We start from the raw sequence: 20,027 nt of genomic DNA on the forward strand, positions 1-20,027 counted from the left end.
ACCAAATGCATTAGGAAGAATCCACTTTTAGGATAATTTGGCATATGTGCATTTTATCTAACAGAATTGCATTTTACAGAACTTTAAAGTATGGTGAACTGCAGCCTGGTATTTAAGTCAGAGACTAATGAAATGCTCTCATAACATTCATGAAATGGCAACTTGTAGCCAGAGGAGCTTCGGCGGACACGTTTAACAGGTCCGATGTTCCATCCAGAAACGCTTTCAAAGATCACATTAATGGAAGAAATCCTTCCAGACAGTCTTCATCTGCTCTGGGAACAAAATGGATCCTGCAGGCAAAAAACTGGCAACACTAATCTCGTTTGCAAGTCAGAAAAAGCAGGCATTGCAGAATAATTTGCATGCTGAAAGACAGACATTTTTGCTACATGTAGGATGCATCTAAAAAAAGAAGCGTCCTGATTTTTTCCAAGTGGAAACGTCCTAATTTCTTCATTTAATGAGGAGTAAATTAGTTTGCCAAATTCACAGACAGCTTTCTTTCTTTCTTTTTTTTTTTTTAAATTTGTTTCGTTGTCTCCTTTGCCTGTCCACAGGGTTGTCCCAGCCTCGGCCCCCTGAGCACCGGCACCTGGAACTCTCCACCTCCTCCTCTTCCTCCTCCTCTTTGACCAGCAGCAGCTCAGCGTGGCGAGGCCAGGGACAATGGGACGCAAGCTGGACCTGTCGGGCCTAACAGACGACGAGGCAGAGCATGTGCTGAAAGTGGTTCAGCGTGACATGAAGCTGCGGAAGAAGGAGGAGGAGAGGCTGAGGTGAGATGACATTCTCCTGCCTGGGTTCTTTTTTTTTTTTTCTTTTCCACATTTGACACTCAGAGGATGATTTGACATGAGCTGATAGAGGAGAGATGTCAGCCATCTGTGAGTGAAAATGACCAGATAAAGTGACGATCAGCGGGCTTGTGTGGAAGTGTTTTTCCATTATAACAGTTTTAACGTTGGTAAAAGAAGCAATATCCTGCAAATAGAGCACTGGATCATTGGAGCTAGTATACCACTAAACCTTCTTAAAATGATACGGTTATGTGGTATAATCTTCTGCCTGGAAGTGCTTATCATAACATCCTTTATTGCATGTCATTTTAGAACCTTTTAAGGCATCCTACTTTATTTACTTGAATTACCAGATGTACACAATTATCGTTTTATTGCAATGAGACCACGACATTTGAAGAAAATATGGGAGTAAACCCTCAAACAAATGGGTCAGCTATGCTTCTGCTCACGTTTCCACGGTGTGAGCGTCTGCCTCCGAAGACCATTTCTATTACAAGAGATTTCAACTGTTGTCCTAGTTTTTTGTTGTTTTGTTTTTCTGAACCTTATCTGTGTTCATTCGGTGTTATCTTCAACTGGCCTCCCTCATTTTATGTTTTCTCACTGCTGATTCAGAGTGCGTATGCAGATGCGTTCTTGTGTAACCGCCGTCCTCAGTACTTCTGCTCCCGGTTTGTTTATTCCCTGCCTACATCTCACCTCACGAGGTTGCTACGTGCTGATGCCCTTGTGTTCTCTGTTGCAATTCTTTCCGTCTTTCAACATCAACTGCATGATCGTACCTTTGTCCTGCCTGCGTTTGTGTCCTCCATGAGAAGGAGCCAAAGCCTGTTGCAGATGTAATATGTCATTACAATTATTACGGCCTTCCTTCTAAAATCTGAGTGGAAGTGTATCTGGAACATGTCGGGGTTGGGCAGGACGGTAGTACTGTATCCTCCATGCAGATTAAAGAAACTCCAGTCTCTTTAGCTCATCTCTTTCACCTCAATTAAAATACTTTGCTCTGTAGGAGTGGTATAATTAAAACTTTACTGGTCTTGAAATGCTACCTGTTCAAATTGGAAGTATAACTGGCATGCATGAATACACTTTTTTCAGTGATCACAATCAAAACGAGACACCTGGGGGCCCCCAGGATATGGTTTCAAAAGTTCTTTTGCTTTGATTATCTTTACTCTGTCTACAGTTTCAGCAATAATTATAATAACCTCTCTGCAACTTGAGAAAGCTTTGAAAAAGTCACCAACAGCTTTATTTAATTGGCTATTTCTTTTCTCTTTTCTCAACAATCTTTTATCCATATCTCAAAGCCTCTGGCCATATAACACAACGGAGACCTTACTGATTCACACATAACCTGCCACATGTTGTGGTCCGTGTCGTTCCCCTCTCCTCCTGTCCTTTAGTGTCTGCTTACTAAACTGGTTTTGTTTTACCACCGTGTGGATATTGCCAAAAAAAAAAAAAAATAAAAATCTAGACTCTGGGTAATTTATGTTGTGCAGCTTCATTGCATCTGGTATCCCAACAAAATATGTTTTTATCAGCTTTTTTATACGTGGCCATAACGTATAATTTTGGAGGCACAAATATTCCCTGACTTGGCCTAAACTCTGAGCTATTTTGTTATGGAGACGTAACAAGTCAGTGGTTTACTGTTCCTGAGTGGATGCCACAAGTGATTAGACTGCTTCGATTGGAGCACTAAACATCTCGGCTAAACTCCTGAGGAGCATAACAAAGTTACATCACAGAGCAGAATCCGAGCATCAGTATGCGGAGCATGCACGAAACACGTCTTATTTTCCCAGAAACGGTTTCAAAGCGAAGATGGTGTATTCCCAAATTACTAGGCTGTAAAATGTTTCCCCCACCAAGCTGTCATGAATGATCAGAAATAATTTATGTCGCTCAGGCTGTTATTACCGCTTTTTTTTTTTTTTTTTTTTTTGAAAGAAGATGAGCTGGAAAGCGGTGATTTATATGGCAGCGGTTGTTTATAAAAGCCATCAGCATTTGAATCCATGTTGTTTTTGTTCTCCTTTCCGAAGCAGCTTTTTCCTAATGGATATTAGATTCAAATTGACAGATTGCTTCAGTTCCGCTGCTGGGCTTGACTGTGTGTTACTCAATCACTGATATGACAGACTCAGCCCCATAATAGGTAAAAGTGCTGCTTTAAGGCGTAAAGAAAAATTACATTGCTGTTTGCTACTACATTAAATATCAATAATAATGTTGCTCTTCGTGATTCATATCGTTGCGTTTCTTCTTCGTGGCACACGTAAAATCAAGAAAACGATGAGTTTCTATCATTCATTGCTCTTGTGTGCATATGTTTTTAGCAGTTTTTCATCCTTATAAGATCCCAGTCCAACATTACATTAAAGTTATAAAAATCTGTGAAAAGAAATGTTTACATAAATTGTTTTCAACTGCTTAATAAGCCCTGTACTTTAAATTACACAAGTTTTAATAAACATGCAAAGTAAAAGTGTCCATAAACCATTAGTGTTATCAGTAAAAAAATGAAAAAAATAATTGGTAACTCTCCCCATTTGAAAACTTATTATCTACATTCCTAACTCTTATGCATGCAGCATACCTACCCCGTTATTTTAAATTCAAGACAGATTTGGCTTTGTTTTATTTTCTTTATTTCAGTGAGTTATACAGAGCTGTTCCTGGTAGAAATTCAACGCATGTTTTATGACTTAGCTTATGTTTTAATACTTTATATGCCTTGTTTCAATTCATCTCTGCACTGTATAATTCATTACTTAGTTAAAATATCAGCATATGAAATGTCATGAATATGCAAAGAAAAGGACAAAGATAGCTGTTTGGCTATTTTAGGGGAGTTTGTGCAGTTTTTGTTATGTGGCTGAATGAGGACAACCACATTTTGAGGTCTCTGTACTTTTGTACTTTAGTTTGTAAAATTAATTATGTTTTGCATATACTTAGTGTAGATGAATAACGATAATACAAAAAAAAAAAAAACAACCCCTCCAAACCAATCTAGTTTATGGTTGTCTTTCTATGAACTGAGAAGAGAACTGATTTTGCTTTCTGCAGGTTTTTGTCCATGCTTGGCAAATCAATTTGTTCTTCGGCTGATGAGATATCTGATACTGTTTTCTGTTGAGTTTACTTAAGAACAAAGTGCCTCAAACAAATTGAATTATATGAACTGTCTGTATTTGTTCTTTTGTTCATCCGTCTGTCTCTGTGCCCGTATGTTCTCAAGGATGCAGCATTTCAATGAAAGCTTTGTGGAAAAAAGAAGAAACGTCTTTTCATTTGATAACATTCACTTGTCTAACTCCAACACTTCCTTGTATCTCCCCCCCCCACCCCCTTAGCTTGTGGTGACAGATCCCAGTGCAGTATTTTTTATTTTTGATTGCTAAATAATTGCTTCAGTGTAGTATCTTAAGCTGACGCTGTGCCTGGCATGTTTATGTGCCGTTTCCATGTTTTCATGTTATGGCTAACATGTCAAAGATCGTAGAAATTTGGCTTCTAAAAGTAGTTTTAATCTCCTGTTTTTTTGTTGCTGTTAAGAAACGGCATAAACATGAATTGGAACCCATTTATAGACGAGCTACATTTAGCTAATTAGTGTAATTCTTTTTTTTTTTTTTCCATAAATGGTTTCTCCATATGCTCTTATTCAACTCTCCTTCTGAGTGTGGGGATTGAAAACTGAGCAATGCTTTGTGGCTGAATCCACAGTCGCTCCCACTTTATTAGTGTGGATTAAGTCCAGGCTCAGGAATGCAGTTTTGCCTTTTCCAGACAAGAATTTAAAGAGAAAAAATGTTTCTTGGCTAAATGACAACTCACTTTGTTCTTATGAATGCTTTTGTACATTTATCCATATATGTGCATTTAGTTAATAACTACGGCTTATCAACATTAACGCGTTAATGCCTATGACTAATCTAAAAATTTTATTTGATATTATTACATAATGCAGATTAATCAGGCATTAGAAAGGAGTGGGGAACCCAAGAACTGGAAAATAAAATGTCTCTGTCCCCTGAACACATCTGCTACCACCTGCATGCATGTGTAGTTCCTTGGACAATCTATTGTCCAAGGAAATTTGTTGTCATGGCTGCACAACTGGATGTATTTATTCCAAGTAAGAAACATTAAACGGAGTATTTTGCTGCTATGTTTCTAGTTGGCGAGACGGTCAACAATGCCGCCTTCCAGCAGGAAGATTTATTGTTTACACCGTGGTGATACAAAGGTCTGTGTTGAATTTGCCAAGTTTGCAACAACGGGGGAAAATTGTGGAGTGTTTTACGAGCCAGGGTGAAATTGGAGTGTCACAGGGTTAGGGATGAAGAAAAGAAAAAGCTTTCCAGGACAAATAAGCTGTTAAATGCAGCGCTGTACTATATCAGCATGGAAAAACTGAACGGAGTGACTTTACATTTTGTTCACAATGAGGCTGATATGAATAACAGTGAGTGTGCTGTTCAAAACCCCACCTGGAGTTTTATTCAGATAATTTGCCATATTCACTGACTTTTTCCCCCACTTCCAGCCCAAGCTATGTGCATTTTTGTACAAGGAGAGATTGAATATTTCCGGGATCTAGCAGCTTTTCTCTCTTCTCCCGTTTTCCACCCCGTTCATTTACTGTGGCTTAGCACGACGTGGGAGACAGGCAGGTACACGCCGCAGGAATCGCCCTGGGAGGTCAGGGGCATTTTGCGAGCGGCAGCAGAGGATGTCACTTTGTCAGGGACAGAGTGACCTCTATTCCCGTCTGTGTTTATTCTTCCTCTGCAGATGACTCAAGCACAGACACACAGCTTTTTAGATAAGTGGACAGCTTCCAGAATTGTATTCATTTCGAGCCAAGATAAGAGACAAACTGCTCGGTATTCATATGAATCAGTGAAAAGGGTGTAAGTGAAATGTGGAGCCCGAGCGGTGAAAGGATATTAACGTTCCCTTGAGACTTCACTGACGTCTCGTTTTTGTTTTTTTTAATCACCACTGAAAAGGGACAAATTGACCTGCTGAAAAAAAGAAACTGAACTCTGAAGATTGCTTTCTTTCATTGCAGATTTTAATTTTACAAATGATTTATTTGTAAAACTCAGAAGTCGCCGGTTAACGTCAAGTGGTTTTTAAAATGTGTGTTTTCCTGAGGTGGATTTTGCCAGACGAGTGAACTGTTGACCGCTACTAGAGCCTGTTGTGGGAAATTCCAGAAATCTAATAACTCGTCCAGTCCGGCTTTGCAGGTTATGAAATAGCTCCATTGTGTTGAACAGAAATGCATTATTCCTTTCTTCCCAGTGTGCAACATGTCTACTTTGTGCCATAATCCGCTGCGGGGGTTCTACTTTAACATGCAGGTTTGCCAGCATTAATTGTTGGTGATGTCTTCAACAGTACAAGTGCTGGTGCTTTGACTGGAAACCATCGATCTAGAATCATGTTGTCAGCACATTAGCATCCTGAAGAACAAGGCAATGAATATTGTCTATATTGCAGACTTCAACACATGAATTACTATGTAAGATTAGGAAGCATGGAGACTTATTTGAAAGCTTCATTTGAAATTCCTCACTCGTACGCAAAACACCACCAGTCTCTCCATTTTACTCCTGTTACCCACAATGCTTTGCATGGGTTTTGTTTGGTACATCCAGATATTCTAATGCATAATACAAAATACACAAATAATCTCTCATGACAAATTTGGATTAAAATAGGAATATCATTTTTTAAATTATTTTAAGCAGAATAATATAAAGGAGACATAATAGCTGCTTTCTGCACTCTGCTGGGGATGAGAGATGGTGGCCAAATATATTTTAAATGACTGCTTATGAGGACTTTGCTGTGCCTTACATCACAGAGAGAGTGTCTTAGTTTAGCATTTGATCATTTTAAGAGGAAATTTTTTGCTGTAGGAAGATAATGTGGTGCGATAAAAAAGACCCAGACATCATACGCTGATGAATAGTTGGCAAGCATAAAAGGATCCGACTATGTTACTTATTATTTCTTAAACCCAAATTCATACTTGTTCTGCTTTTACCGGTACAGTATATTTTTCAGAAGCCATTATTTTCTACTCTGATGGTAGCCATAAGCAAACTGTAGTGTGGTAAGGATTTTGCCTGAAATATTGCTGCTAACTCATACAGGAACTTCATCAGTTTCCTCCGGTTTAGATGCCACAAGGATGGCAAATAGTCTACTTATTGTAGAAATGATCTAATTTTACCTTTGGTGCATGCATGCATGCTGCAGCGATTGTCACATATTAGGTTTGATCTTATTTTATATGCAGCCCCAAAAAAGTGGTTACAAGGTACGAGTTGGAGATGAAATTCTGTCCTGGAGCTTGGTTTGAAAGGGCTTTTTGGTTCAGATCCACACAACAGACAAAAGTGGCACCGCAATTTTCGAGCAAAATAACTTTATTTACAGCATAAAAACATCACATTTTTGTAAGGCAACAGAGCTGGCAACTGTGCCGCTGTGCAGCCCCATAAGGGAAGATAACACATTTTCAAACCGGTCTCAGATGTTGAAAAGCTGAGGTTTGGACCACAATCCTTTGTTCTTAAGAAGTTCATATGATTCTAAGGGAAGCCGTAATGCCAAGCCAGTCCCACACACACTGCACCTGTACCTGCACACTGTCCTTCTTCTCCTCTTCCTCTTTTATCTCCTCTTCCCTCTCCTGTATCTCCTCCTCCATCTTTCCCTCCTCCGCCTCCCTCCTACTCCTACTGGCTTTATGCAGTCTTTCATTTATAACTCCATGACCTCAGCTGACTTTGCCGCTGTCTGCTACTTAACAGCGACAATGATCGACTTTGTAGAATTCATTGTGTTAGAAAACAAATGCAATATAAAAATCAACTTTAGAGAAGTGCTGAACACACAGGAAGTCGTTTACTGACTTTATTTGTAATTTTTCTTGACTTGATTAAAAAAAAACTATCAGTGGGACAAGCAGGGCAGAGCAATTATGTATGTCTGTAAATGTAGATATTTTCTTGTTTACTTTGAACACAGGCTTTCTCCTACATCGTTTTCTTTTCTAATAAAGGAATACATGCCTTTTTCTGGCCAGCCAGTATGGATTGATTTTAATTAATCAAGCAGTTAAATTATTTAGGCACATTTGGCGCAACATTGCTGGTTGGTTGCCTTTAATTTTCTGTGTGCCCTGAACCCAACGGATGTCAAGTTTTTCTGCAACACCCCTCTCTCTCTTATTTCTTTTTGCTATGTTGGTTAATTTAACCCTCTCCTCTTTCTTTCTCTGCTTCTTTTTTAAAATTGTGAGGAGCCGCTGGTACAGTATGCAAGATATCAGACTGAGCCAGTCTGACCTCTGACTTAAAAGCGGCTGCGCAGCAACGCCGCCGATGGAATGGGTCGACTGTTTGGGAAACCTCCTGAGCTTCCCGACCCGACCGTCATCCTGCTCCTTATGTCTGGACAGCCCTGAGCCGCACAGGGATGTTTCAGTAAGAGCAGGATTATGAAAACAGACACCAGAGGTGAAGTTCAGCTAAAATACAACTTAATAACACAGTTAGCAAATTAGCAAAATGCTTTACTGCAAGGTCCACTGTCTTAGCAGGGTGAGGCCTCAATAATGAGTTGTTACTTTCCAAAATAATGACTTGATGCAGTTGGTTTACTTTTTTAAAAAAAAAAAAAAAAAAAAAAAAAAACTTACTTGGCAAAACAAATTGAATTGACAATGTAGCAAACAAATTGAAGTGGCAGGACCCAAGTACGGTGGGAAATGAAGGTTTTTAATGATGAATCCAGGCAGCACAGGCGAGCAGCAGCAATAGCTCAGACTCTGGTAGCAACTGGTATTCAACAAATGACATAAGACTGTTGACAATACACACTGATAAGACAAGGATCCGACAGGGAACAAGAGACACAAGTGGGTTTAAATGCACGGGGAGACAATCAGGGGAAAGAAGGGACAGGTGTAAACACCAATCAGGTGTAGACGGGACAACATGGAGACATAAATTAATACATAGAAAAAAACCAAATCCTCACAACTTCACTGCTCATTCCTGTGTGTAGAGTGTGCTCTGATGAAGTGGTAAATTTAATTAGATTTAGTAGATACGTTGACATAGGGTTAGTTAGGGTCAGGACACCAATAAGGTTGCTTTAGCTTAATCTAAGAGTCCGGCAAAAGACTATTCTGAAGAAACTTGTCGAAAACCGTGTGAAATTATGTACCATACATCTGTTATGGGCCGGAGCAGATACAGAGTCGTTCTGTCACCAGATACCACTCAGCTTTTAAACATGAGTAACCAGCGAATGCCTGAATGCAACACGTCACTGTAGAGCAACTGCTTTACACGGGCGATTACCTCATCTACCTCTGTCTTTGTTGTGAATGTGGAATATTTCCCGCGGCGTGTAGTCACTGAATTGGGTTTTCATGTCGTTAATTTTAGTCTGGCTGTTGTTGAGGCAGTTGTGTTCTCTTGGCTGCGGTTTCTCCTCGGTTGGGATTAGCACATTGCGTTATTGATGTGGGTTATTTGTCTGAGTCATGTTGATGTGGATTGTTTTTGATGTGGAGGTGTGTGTGCTTGGCAGTGCCTTTGTGTTTTTGCACATGGCAAGTAGAAGCAACCTTGTTGTTGCTGTTGCCAGATTGTCAGACTTAAAAAAAAAAAAAAAAAGCATAATTTTATAGGAGACCATAAAAAAACGACCTGCCCGGGCAGTGTTATGTTCCCTAAAAAAACCATCAGATTATTCAATACTTACATGTTGTGAAACAGGATTTTTCTGTAATCTTGCATAATGTTTTTGTTGGACTTTCTGACTGTTTACTTATTATAAACCTAACACTAATGAGAACTTATTTTTGTGCACTTCAGAGGTTGGTTGTGGCCAAAGTTCACTCGTTCATTGGCGTGATTCTCATCCTAATTTTAGGCCTTGCATGATTTTGTTTTTGGATGATGTTGATAATTCAACATAAATAACTCCTGTTATTTATGTTACTTAAAATCAAGAATAGGCAGCATATGTTTGAACTTTAACACAGAGTAATTTAATGGTTTATGCTTGGGAAAAAAAAAAACATTTTAAATTTCTTTGATTGTCTCTGTTTTAATAAGTGGTTACATATCCAGCCAGATTAATTTAAGAAGCTTATCGCTACAAAAAGTGTTTTGTTGAGGTGCAGCTACTGATTTCACTAGAGTTTCCATGTAAATTCAGTGATAATTCAAGAAAAATCCAAGCACTGTGAAACCTGAATCTTTTTTAAATATCAAAGTCGTTTGTTGTGTATTTATCAAGCAATGGAAAAAAACAATGCAAATAAATCACAAACAGTTAAAAAGTAATGCAACAACATGGCCGTGATTTGTGGATGTAAACTTTTGACTTGTACTCTGTGTGGCAGGAAATTATTCAAATGGAGAAGAAAAGTAAAGGAACCATTATGAGATCAAACTTTTATCCAATTGTTTGTTTTGAGATTTAAAACGATACGGACTTTATGAACGATTTTCCCTCCTGTCCTCTCTTTCTTTGTAAGGAGGACTTGACATCAAGTTGCCACACAGTGAGTTTTCCCGCTGACTTCTGATCAGTCCAGTTCTGCTTTAATTAGCTTTTTTTTTTTTTTTACATGCGGGGCTACAGAGCTCCGACAGACTCTATGATTTCTAATTAGTTCTGATTTGACTCTTCGCAGATGATATTATGACAATCAGACTTAATTAGAAGACAGAAATACGGGCCCCTACTGACCACGGTGATTATACGTGTGCTTGCTGACGCAGGCACCATTGAAACACACACACAGCGATGCATTGCATGTCTGCTGCCGTATAGTGATGCAGAAAAGAGCATCTTACTTGTTAACTCGGCCAATCAAAATTCACAAAGCATATCTATTTTTATTTTTTTTTACAACATGAGCTTATATCGACCAAAACCTAAAAGGAAAACTGGGATTGAACATTCGTTCTGTCTTCTGTATTAGCATAAAATGCTCTGTGCAGTTGGTTGTTTCCAGCATATGAAAGAGAAAGGAAGGTTCTGATTTCCCCCGAGCTCAACAAATCAGCACATCACCTCTATCCACTGCAGCCGCTGAGTCCACAGGATTGGCTGATGAGATAGTGCAAAGCTAATCCACCCCAGCTACTTGTAGAGAAGTTGCTTTCACGGCGCACACACACACACACACACCACTTGCTTCCAGCTGACGGAGTGGATAGGTTTCACCTAAATAACCTTGCCTGCCAGGACGTGTCTGTGTGTCTGTGAAAGCTCCGGCATGCTGTTAAGGTTCTGCTGACTCAAAGTCAAACGGAAGAGGACAGAAAAGTGCGTAGCATCATGCTACTCTATTTAAACGTGTTTCTCGTCAAGATAAACCCTAGATGGAGCCGGAGTAAGACTCGCATGGCTTGAGAGCAATCAACTGAGCTGTAACTTTGGATTTCTGTAATCCTACAGAGACTCCTTATGATGGTGACAAAATGTCAAGAGAAGTGAAAAAAAATAATTGGCTGCAATAGTGTGTGTTTTGGTTCTTGCTTTAAATTGACCAGTCTATTTGGTTTCAAGACAAGCTTCTCCTCTGTCTGTGTCTCTCTCCTTACGTCTACAGACAAATTGAGGTAAAATGGAATCAGATGCTCTCTTTCCAGGAGTCATTTATCCAGACATCGACTAGCCTTATTAGTAAAAATAATTTCTTCACTGTAAGCCAGCTCTTCAGCATTGTCACCAAACTGATTAGCTATGCAGAAATCCACTCACTTATTCACTGCACCTCTGCATCTTAGTCAGTCTTCATTTGTTTTTATGTGGATACAGCATCAGGATCTGGTCAAGTCCTTGGGGAAAAGAGACGTTGGTAGTTAAAATGACTTCAACCCTTTGTGCAATAGTCTCCAGAATAATGAGAAGTCTGAGCTGGCTGTCACACTGTAACTTTCTCCACAAGCCTTCGCACCTCCTTTCCTCGTAGCGTAGCGTATAATAAAGCAAAGAGCAGGACACTGGTGGCCTTCATCACTCACCCGCCTCACTGGCGAGCAACAGCCTGTGAGATTACAGGCCCGTGAATCAGACCAGGTGGTTGGCAGCACCAGCCACCTCCCCACCCTGGGAGACTCTTCTGACTTTAATTTTGCTCACATATTTCTCCACAAGAAAAAAAAAAAAAAAAAAAAGAAAATACTAAAATAGCACAAGGTCATCTACATAGCTGCTCAGATGGCAACATAACTCTTTGATGGCTCGGGATGGTGAGTGGAGAGGTCTCATGGGATAATTTGTCAACTGGCTTGACAGGTACCATCTGTTATTTGTCCCAAATAAAAGGTGCTCTTATTAAATAAGCACCAGATGAACATGAAGCCTTTCAAAAAAAAAAAAAAGAAAGCCTGCAGCTTTCCGCAGCACAGAAGTAATCTATCTAAATGTATTACTGGACACACTGCCCAAGGGGTACATGAGTTTTGATTTGGTGGAGGGCTGAACGTTTCAATAAATTAGAGCATAATTGAAAAGTTTCTTTTTTTTCTTTTTTTTTTTGGTGCTTTGATTTAAAAAAAAAAAAGGAAAACCCAATACTAAATTGATATATATAGCGCCAATATGTTGTACACACTGATTTAGCTCCATCAATCATTACAGATGAAATGAATGCATTCTTCGTCCAAATAAAAAGAAAAGCTGAACTAAGTGCTTGGAATACATCACTTTGTGTCTGTAAGGATTAATTTACATTTTAATCTCCAGGTTGTGATGGATTTCACGCCATTGCTACAGTTTCTAGGTGGATTAAGTGGCTTTAGCGCGGGGCTCCAATGTGCAGGAAGCCATTGCAACGCATCAGCCGAGATCTGCTGGTAGCATAAACTGTAATCTGATTACTTCTGATGACATCATCGGTAACAGAGCGGCTAAAAGTGTTGCACACCAAGCCGGCCAAATGCAGGCAATTCAATTTAGACGTCGCGCTTTCCCTCCGGTCCTGTTGAGCTGTTTGGGTATATTCCTCCGCTCATTTGAGACTCGCCAGTAGGGTTCTGAGTAAAGGATTGCCTGCGGGAGCGATCGCAAAGGAGGGACAAAAGCGATTCGCTTTGCAAACATGTTTTTTTTTTTTTTTTTTGGATCCATTGATTCTCATTTTCTTCTCCGCTGGATCCAGACAGCACCGGTCCGTGTGTTTATCCGGGTGATGCACTCGCTGGTTACCCCGTGAGCAAATGAGCAGGATTTGATCAATGTCTACTTCGGGGTCTGTCGCTGCAATTAATCGGTCACCACAGCACAGCATTTACACGTTAACAAAATCTATCTTGTTTTTGTCTGAGGGGGGTGGAGGGGTTCAACATCTTCTGTTCATGTTGCTGTGGTTTACTTATATTTACTTAAAAGCAGAAAAGCCTGTGTAGAGTATCTGGTATCGCTTTGATGTGTTTTATAGGCTCACACTTCTGCTAAAACCGCCTATTAAAGAGCCTCATAAAACACTTTAAATGAATACAAATCCCCTCATAAGTACTTCAAACTGGGCTTAACTTTTACGTAATATCTGAAGACTTCCCAATGTTTTTTTATGTGCTTAATATGTCTTCTGCTCTTCATTAATGTGGTCTCTTTTTATTTTAATGCATCTTTAAGTTTCTTGCGCTCATAATTTTTTCCTGCTGTGTGTGGAAGAGACATTTGGATTTACTGAAATCTCCAGTTTAAGAGTCAACCTCAACTGCTAGCTCATGTTTCAGATGCATCTACAGTGCCTTTCAAAAGCATCCTGAACCATTTTTCACATTTGTTTTACGCTACAAACACAAACTGCATAAAGTGAAATAAAAATAAGCTTTTTGTAATGTTATGCAACGCAATAAGCCAACAGGAAGTAGTGAATTGATTTTTAAACAAATAAAAGACTAGAAAGTGCGGTGTGCGTTTGTATTTAGGCCCTTGGAGTCAAACAACACTTTGCAGGGCCACCATTTTGTTGCAGTAATGCTCCAAGTCTACCACCTTTGCACATGTACATAATGAAAGTTGAGATCATTTCTGACTTTCAAGTCTTCTCACAAATTTACACAGATTGGGATTATGGACTTTGACTGACATGCTACGTGATTAAAACCAGGAACAAGTCACGCTGAGGATGTTTTAAGTGATTTGCTGATTTTTGTAAGCGTGAATTCCAAGCTTCCTTATGATGTCTAACGAATAGAAAAAAATGAAAGAAATTTTATGACATTTGTTCCCTATAATGTTTTCTAGCTAACCTTTGCAGAACTGTGAACTCAGCGGAAAAGTTCAAGGTGTCTGAACGCTTCGAATTCTGAGCGCACGTGTTGAGTGTGTTTAATTAATCAAAGTCTTTCTCCTCAAACTGACATGTGACTGAAATGTGAAAACCTAATCAATCTCCTGCTATTTTCCATCTCCTCAGACAGACGTGTGTTTCTGGGTCTTAATTTTCATTGCGTACAGCGGAGCTGGTCTCTGTGGAAACTAAACAAGACGTCCTACACTCCTCGTGACCTTCAACCACAATCAGATTAAATACAGAGAAGGACTCACCAAATTATTGCTACCTCCAGCTCATCCAAATTAAAGATGCCCTAAAGTAAAGTGTTATTGCTAGAAACTTCAGTAACCAAAGTCTTGCCCTCTAATCAAACTGTAACGTCCCTCAGCTTGAAGAAGTGTCATCTAAAGTGCACAAAAACGAAGACGAGAGGCATTTTCAGGTAAAACGCAAACGCTCGGCGCATTCGGTGACAATCGGTGTGACATAAATTCATCCGTAACGGTTGGTAAACAACACATATTCTGACTTTAATTAGCCAGACGTACAAGAAGACGCTTCCCTGACTTGTAATCAAAACAAGCCAATAATGACAGCTGGAAGCCTTTCCAGGAATCTGCATCACCGCGGTCTGAGGTGAGAGGAGCAGGCGCCGGCATTTATGGGCCTCATATGATAGGTTGAGACACCTGTCAGTCAGTGGGTGAACGTGTTAAAATGATCGGCTCGACGCCTCCATCAGCTCTGCAATTTAAATAATATTCTAAGTTGTTAGCTGTTCTTTTAATTAAGTTCTCTCCCATAAAAACCTTTCAGCTGGTTTACATGACTAGCTTTAAAAAAAAAAAAAGACATTAATAGCTTTAATTAAATCAAGTAAGACTGTGCTGTATTATTTAGTGACTTAGCTGTGGTTCTTTGCCACCCGTGGGTGTTTTTTTTTAATGTATATTTCTCAGGAATTGCTCACTGGTTGAGAGACGGTTTTCAAGGGATTATTATGAGTCACATCTGGAGCAGCAGTGGTTTTGCTCTCCCCCCATCTGGTTAATGAAGGCAGCGGTGGCTTAAAGCACACATTCTCCTTTCCCCTAATGTCTACCAAGTGGTTGGTTGTTGAAACTTATTTTGAGGAGAATAAACGTTTTGCTTCTGTTACAACTGTTTAACATGTCAAAAGAAAAAGAAAAAAAAGTATGCTCCTTCCTGTTTATTTGTTGCCATCTCTGACAAAGATGTGTTAAAAAGCTCCAAAATGTGTCGGTCTCTTAAACTAGCAGCAAAAATCTTAAGTGGGAAATAATAAAAACGGAATAAAAGTGAACTGCGAATTTGAGTGATTTCGTTCATTTGGGGAAGGAAATCCCACATTATGCAAAACTCATAGTGATGGATTCAAAGACTTTAAACTAAATGAATAAATAATCTAAAAATATTTTTAATCTGTCATTTTTAATCCATCACTTCCTGTTTCCTGGGGAGGGTTGGATTCTGGAACCATTTCTTTTAGCTACTCTTCAAAATGGGAAAGACGGGAAAACGTATAACTCATGTGTTTGAGCCAATGTCTAAAAGAAAGCAGCTACTCAGCCAAATGAACAGTCAAGAGGAGCAATTAGGTTGTTTTTTATTGGATATTGTTTTCAGTTTACCGCCGACACAAAATCATTTTCTTGTTTCTTTCGTAAACCAACCTAAAAACTTTCATTCCAACATTTATTTTTTAACTTAGGCCATCATTCTGTTTTTTTTTTTCCATTTAATGTATAAATACCTTAAAACTAAACAAAAGCAGGGATTAACAAAACATCTTTAGGTATTTTATCTTTGCTATTAGATCATTAATGTTCAGAAATGCAGCACCACACTGCCAACTGAGTCAACATTTAACTTATTTTAAGTGGTTTTAAAGTAGGTTTAGTTCCTCATCATCAATCTAGAATATTGTCCCTACCTGTACGCCTTTACTAAATAAACTCAGAGCCCAAACTACAACTCTGATATTTAAATAATGACTCTGCCTCTCGTCATTTTTTCTTTTTTTTTCTCTCATCTCTCCAGCTCTCCTGCAACAAGTCCATTTTCTGTTTCCCCGACTTTCCATTTCCCTTCTTGATGCTTGCGGTTTTTGTCTGGACGGATAATACGTTTGCCTGACACATACTCCATTCTCCCCGCGCCGAGGACCCTGCCGCGAAGCCTGTCTGACGTCCCAGCTTTCACCTTTCTTTTCTTGTGCAGCCACTGTAAACAGTCAATATGGAAGCCTGTGCAGTGTGTATCACTGGGTAGGTGGATTAAGCCCTGGGGACTCTTGCTCGTCAGCTGTGAATCACTGCCAGCTCTACGTCTGCAATTACAGTTGTGGTCTGGTGAGGGCAAGCAGCGGCGGAGACATGTGGAATACATATTTAGACTTCTTTGGCTCTTTGGGGAGAAGCAATATTAATATTTAATTGCAATTAAATATACAGCCAGCCTGGGTAGCATCCTGTCTGCTATACTTAGCAGGGCTAAAAAAAAAACAAAGGTTTTGAAACGATTGTTGCTGCTCCACCTATTTTTGCCATTGTAAGGTGTTTTTTTTAAGGTCGTGCATCGGAGTCGCTAATGATATTATTGCATTTGGTTTGACTGGAGACTTGCTGTGTGTTGTAAATGAGTTGTTTGAGCAGCTGCGTGGCTCAGACGCTGGGGCGAAAGATGTCGCTTCAAGCATACAGATTTTCTGCAGCACAACCACAAGCAGGATTGTGAAATTGAAATGGCAAAAAAAGAGTCTCGTTAACAGGAATGTGATGTCTTATAAAAAAGGAAGAAAAATATAAAAATAAGTTGTTGTTTTTTTTATTCTGGGGATGGACCAACTTCAGCACAAAACAATGAATGTGTTGTGCTGAAGCTAGCTCTGCTTTAAGGCGGCTTGTCCTCTTCATCTTTCTCATTTCCCTGTGAGGAAATATTAAATTGTTTTAAAAACACGGCACCTCCTGAGAGAAGGCTCTTATGTTCACTCATTATTATAAAACATTACGGCTGAATGTCGGCACTTTGAAAACAATGCTAGTCTTTACAGTCCAGTGTGCTGCACCGCAGCCAAAACCAGCACAAACATATAGGAGCTCCACTACTTACAGAGTGCTCTGTTGGCAGTGTGCTATCGAGGCTAAAGGGAGCCAATTTACGCTCTGCTTTACAACTTTGCCCCTGGTTTTCTTTTTTCTTTTTTTTTTTCACTGCCTTCCTCCTGTGACTCAGACAGGGATATTTTCTGACCCATTAAAATGCACTCCCACTCTCCGAACACCCTCATCTATGTGCAGGCTTGCAAAATGACCTTCTCTGCAGAACCCGTAGGGAGCACTGTTGTCCAAGTTGTCATGACTGAGCCGGAGCTGCCTGCACATGGCTGCACTCTGTCCGTCCCAGCGGTCGACCACACGCCTCAGACCAGACAGACAGCACTCTCTTCCAGGCTCCTGACAAAACTGCTTGTTTAAAAAAAAAAAAAAAAAGGCTAAATAAATAAAATAAAACACCATCATCCTCAATCTATGAAATATTATTAGATTGTAGTATTTAGAATTCCATAAGAATTGCATTATAGCATAATAATCATATATTTTGACAGGGATCTCTATCACAAACGTGTTTGCAACATCATCATTGTAGTAGTTTTTACTGATTTTTGATTCTGTAATATAAGAAATTGGACATTTTGTCACATTTTGTTGTGTTATTTTGTGTGTGTGTGTGTGTGTGTGTGTGTGCGTGCGTGCGTGCGTGCATGTGTGTGTGTGTGTGCGTGTGTGTGTGTTGCACCAGCACAAAGTAGTGCATAGGGATCAGAAAGACAATTTTTGATGACTTTCAAAATACGCTACAAAAATGTGTGTACCATGCGTATCATGAATTCAACCCGTCTGAGTCTGTACTTCATATTCCAGAATAATATGACACTTGTAAGACTTTTCCTTACCTCATATATCACTGAATTTATTTGCCAACTTTTGTCCATTCTTCTTTAAAAAAACAGTGTATAATTAATGGAGAACATCTGTGAATATCCTCAGGTGGATTTAGGTCTGAACCTCGATTTGGACACTGAACTGAGACGTTCCTTGCAGCATTGGCAGTACGTTTAGGTTCTTTGTCCTGGTAGGATCTTAGCAGCCCAACAGGGTTTCTTCCATGATTGTATTTTGCACCATAAGGTGACCTTTAAGTGACCTTTAAGGGAAGCTGGCTGCACAGGGTTTTATTTTGGGGTACCAGCGTAAAAGGGAGTGAACACAAACTCACTCATATCTCACTTCAACAAACATTTAGAATAATGTAAAACCACTACAGTTGTACAGTTTTGCTTCCACTTTACAATGTGCTACTTTGTGTTGGTCCCTCATATAGAATCTCAATAAAATAAAATAAAAAAAAACAACAACTTGTGGCTGGAATACAACAAAATGTTAAAAAGTAAAAATAAAAAAAGGAGAGAGAATAAAGTGAACACTGCAAGGAATCGTAATGACGCTGTCTCTTGAGAGCAGCAGACTGCGCTTTACATAAAACTACGTAGATCAAAGTGTAGCAACTGTGTTGAACGTGGAAGTTAAGCCGAGTATAGATCGAGGAGGAATAAAACCGACGGTGCAGCCCGAGCCAAACCGAGCAATGCAAGTGAGAACGCACAGAGATAAGCAATGTGTGCAGTGATGTTCGGAGCTGCTGTGTGAAGTTAACCGGGGCCACGTCATCAGGGAGGAAAGCTTCTCTTCGGCCTGCTAGATTAGAGGAGTCCACGGCCCAGCGCGTCCCTGATGATGCTTTTCGTGACGCCCGCCAAGCGTTTATGGCGGCTTGAATGCTCCACGGCGGTGGGCAATTGGATCATGTTAAAGTTATTCTCACCTCCTGATTCTCAGCAGTTGTTGTAGAGTGCTGAGCTGTGGTTGATAGCTGTAATCTTTTTATTGAGTGAAAAGAAAAAAGAAAGATGACACACATTGGGACACAGTTGAAGTCTGAAAAGGCTGAGTGGGACATAAATGAGAAGTTATAGTGCCCTCTTGGGGTTTTAGGTGTCATTACTCATTTTAGTGACTCCAACTTGGCCTCATTTTCTGTCTTCTTATCTCCATGCATTTTGTTTGTTGGCTCAAGTGAACAGCTTAGTGATTTTATAAAGCGTCTGCTGTCTTTCAAAGGATGAAATATTGCATGTATAATGTCAGAGCAGAAGCTGATTGTTAATTTTGTCCTTCTACTCTTTTATCCATCACTCATCCCAGCTTTAATTTCCGGCAGCGTTGTTGACAATAGACGGGTCTGTGTGCGCGCAGACACGCAATTTTATTTATGCATTCCTCAAATGAAATGTGCTCAGGGTCGCCGTTGGCTCCCCGACGTAAATTGTGTCCTTCCATATTGACATTTTCTGAGGAGCCAGAAAGAAAAAGAAAAAAAAAAGATCTCCTGAGTCTCCTCACACTTTAAAGCAATTCAGTCTCATCTCTGTCTAAAGACAAACCCGAGGAGACGTTCGGTCAAACTTTACTCGGCTTTACAAGCAAGATAGACAGGTGAGGTGAAGTGAGATGTATCTTTGTGCTACACAGAGAGTGATTGTAATAATTAGCAGGACACTTATTACCCGGCTTCTAGGTTGATGCATCCAGTCATTGCCAGAGAAAAGAGAGAGAGAGCAGGAGTCAACAGAGGTGGGGTTGGGGGAAGGAAACTCAGGGGATGTGGGTGAGGAGGATTGCTCAGGGAGGAGGAAGAGGAGGGAAATAATTAGCTGAGCTTGTCATTCTAGTGATTAAACACTGATTTAGAAGCGTGCTCAGTGGGTGCGCTGAGCTAAATTGGTT

General features: G+C 39.8%; 1 protein-coding gene across 1 annotated transcript in view; it reads left to right on the plus strand.

The window, feature by feature from the left end:
* Positions 1–542: 542 nt before the first annotated feature.
* The window catches only part of LOC106940230 (myelin associated oligodendrocyte basic protein), a gene marked incomplete at its 3' end in the record, with an annotated part of 41,596 nt that continues 22,111 nt past the window's right edge, over positions 543–20,027 (plus strand). The window contains exon 1 of the mRNA XM_015022911.1: positions 543–779. Coding sequence (XP_014878397.1) covers positions 670–779 — 110 coding nt within the window. The remainder of the gene's footprint in view (positions 780–20,027) is intronic.

This window comes from Poecilia latipinna, unplaced genomic scaffold (assembly GCF_001443285.1).
Source record: "Poecilia latipinna isolate Pla-1442-1.1 unplaced genomic scaffold, P_latipinna-1.0 Scaffold3138, whole genome shotgun sequence".
Classification (NCBI taxonomy): Eukaryota; Metazoa; Chordata; class Actinopteri; order Cyprinodontiformes; family Poeciliidae; genus Poecilia; species Poecilia latipinna.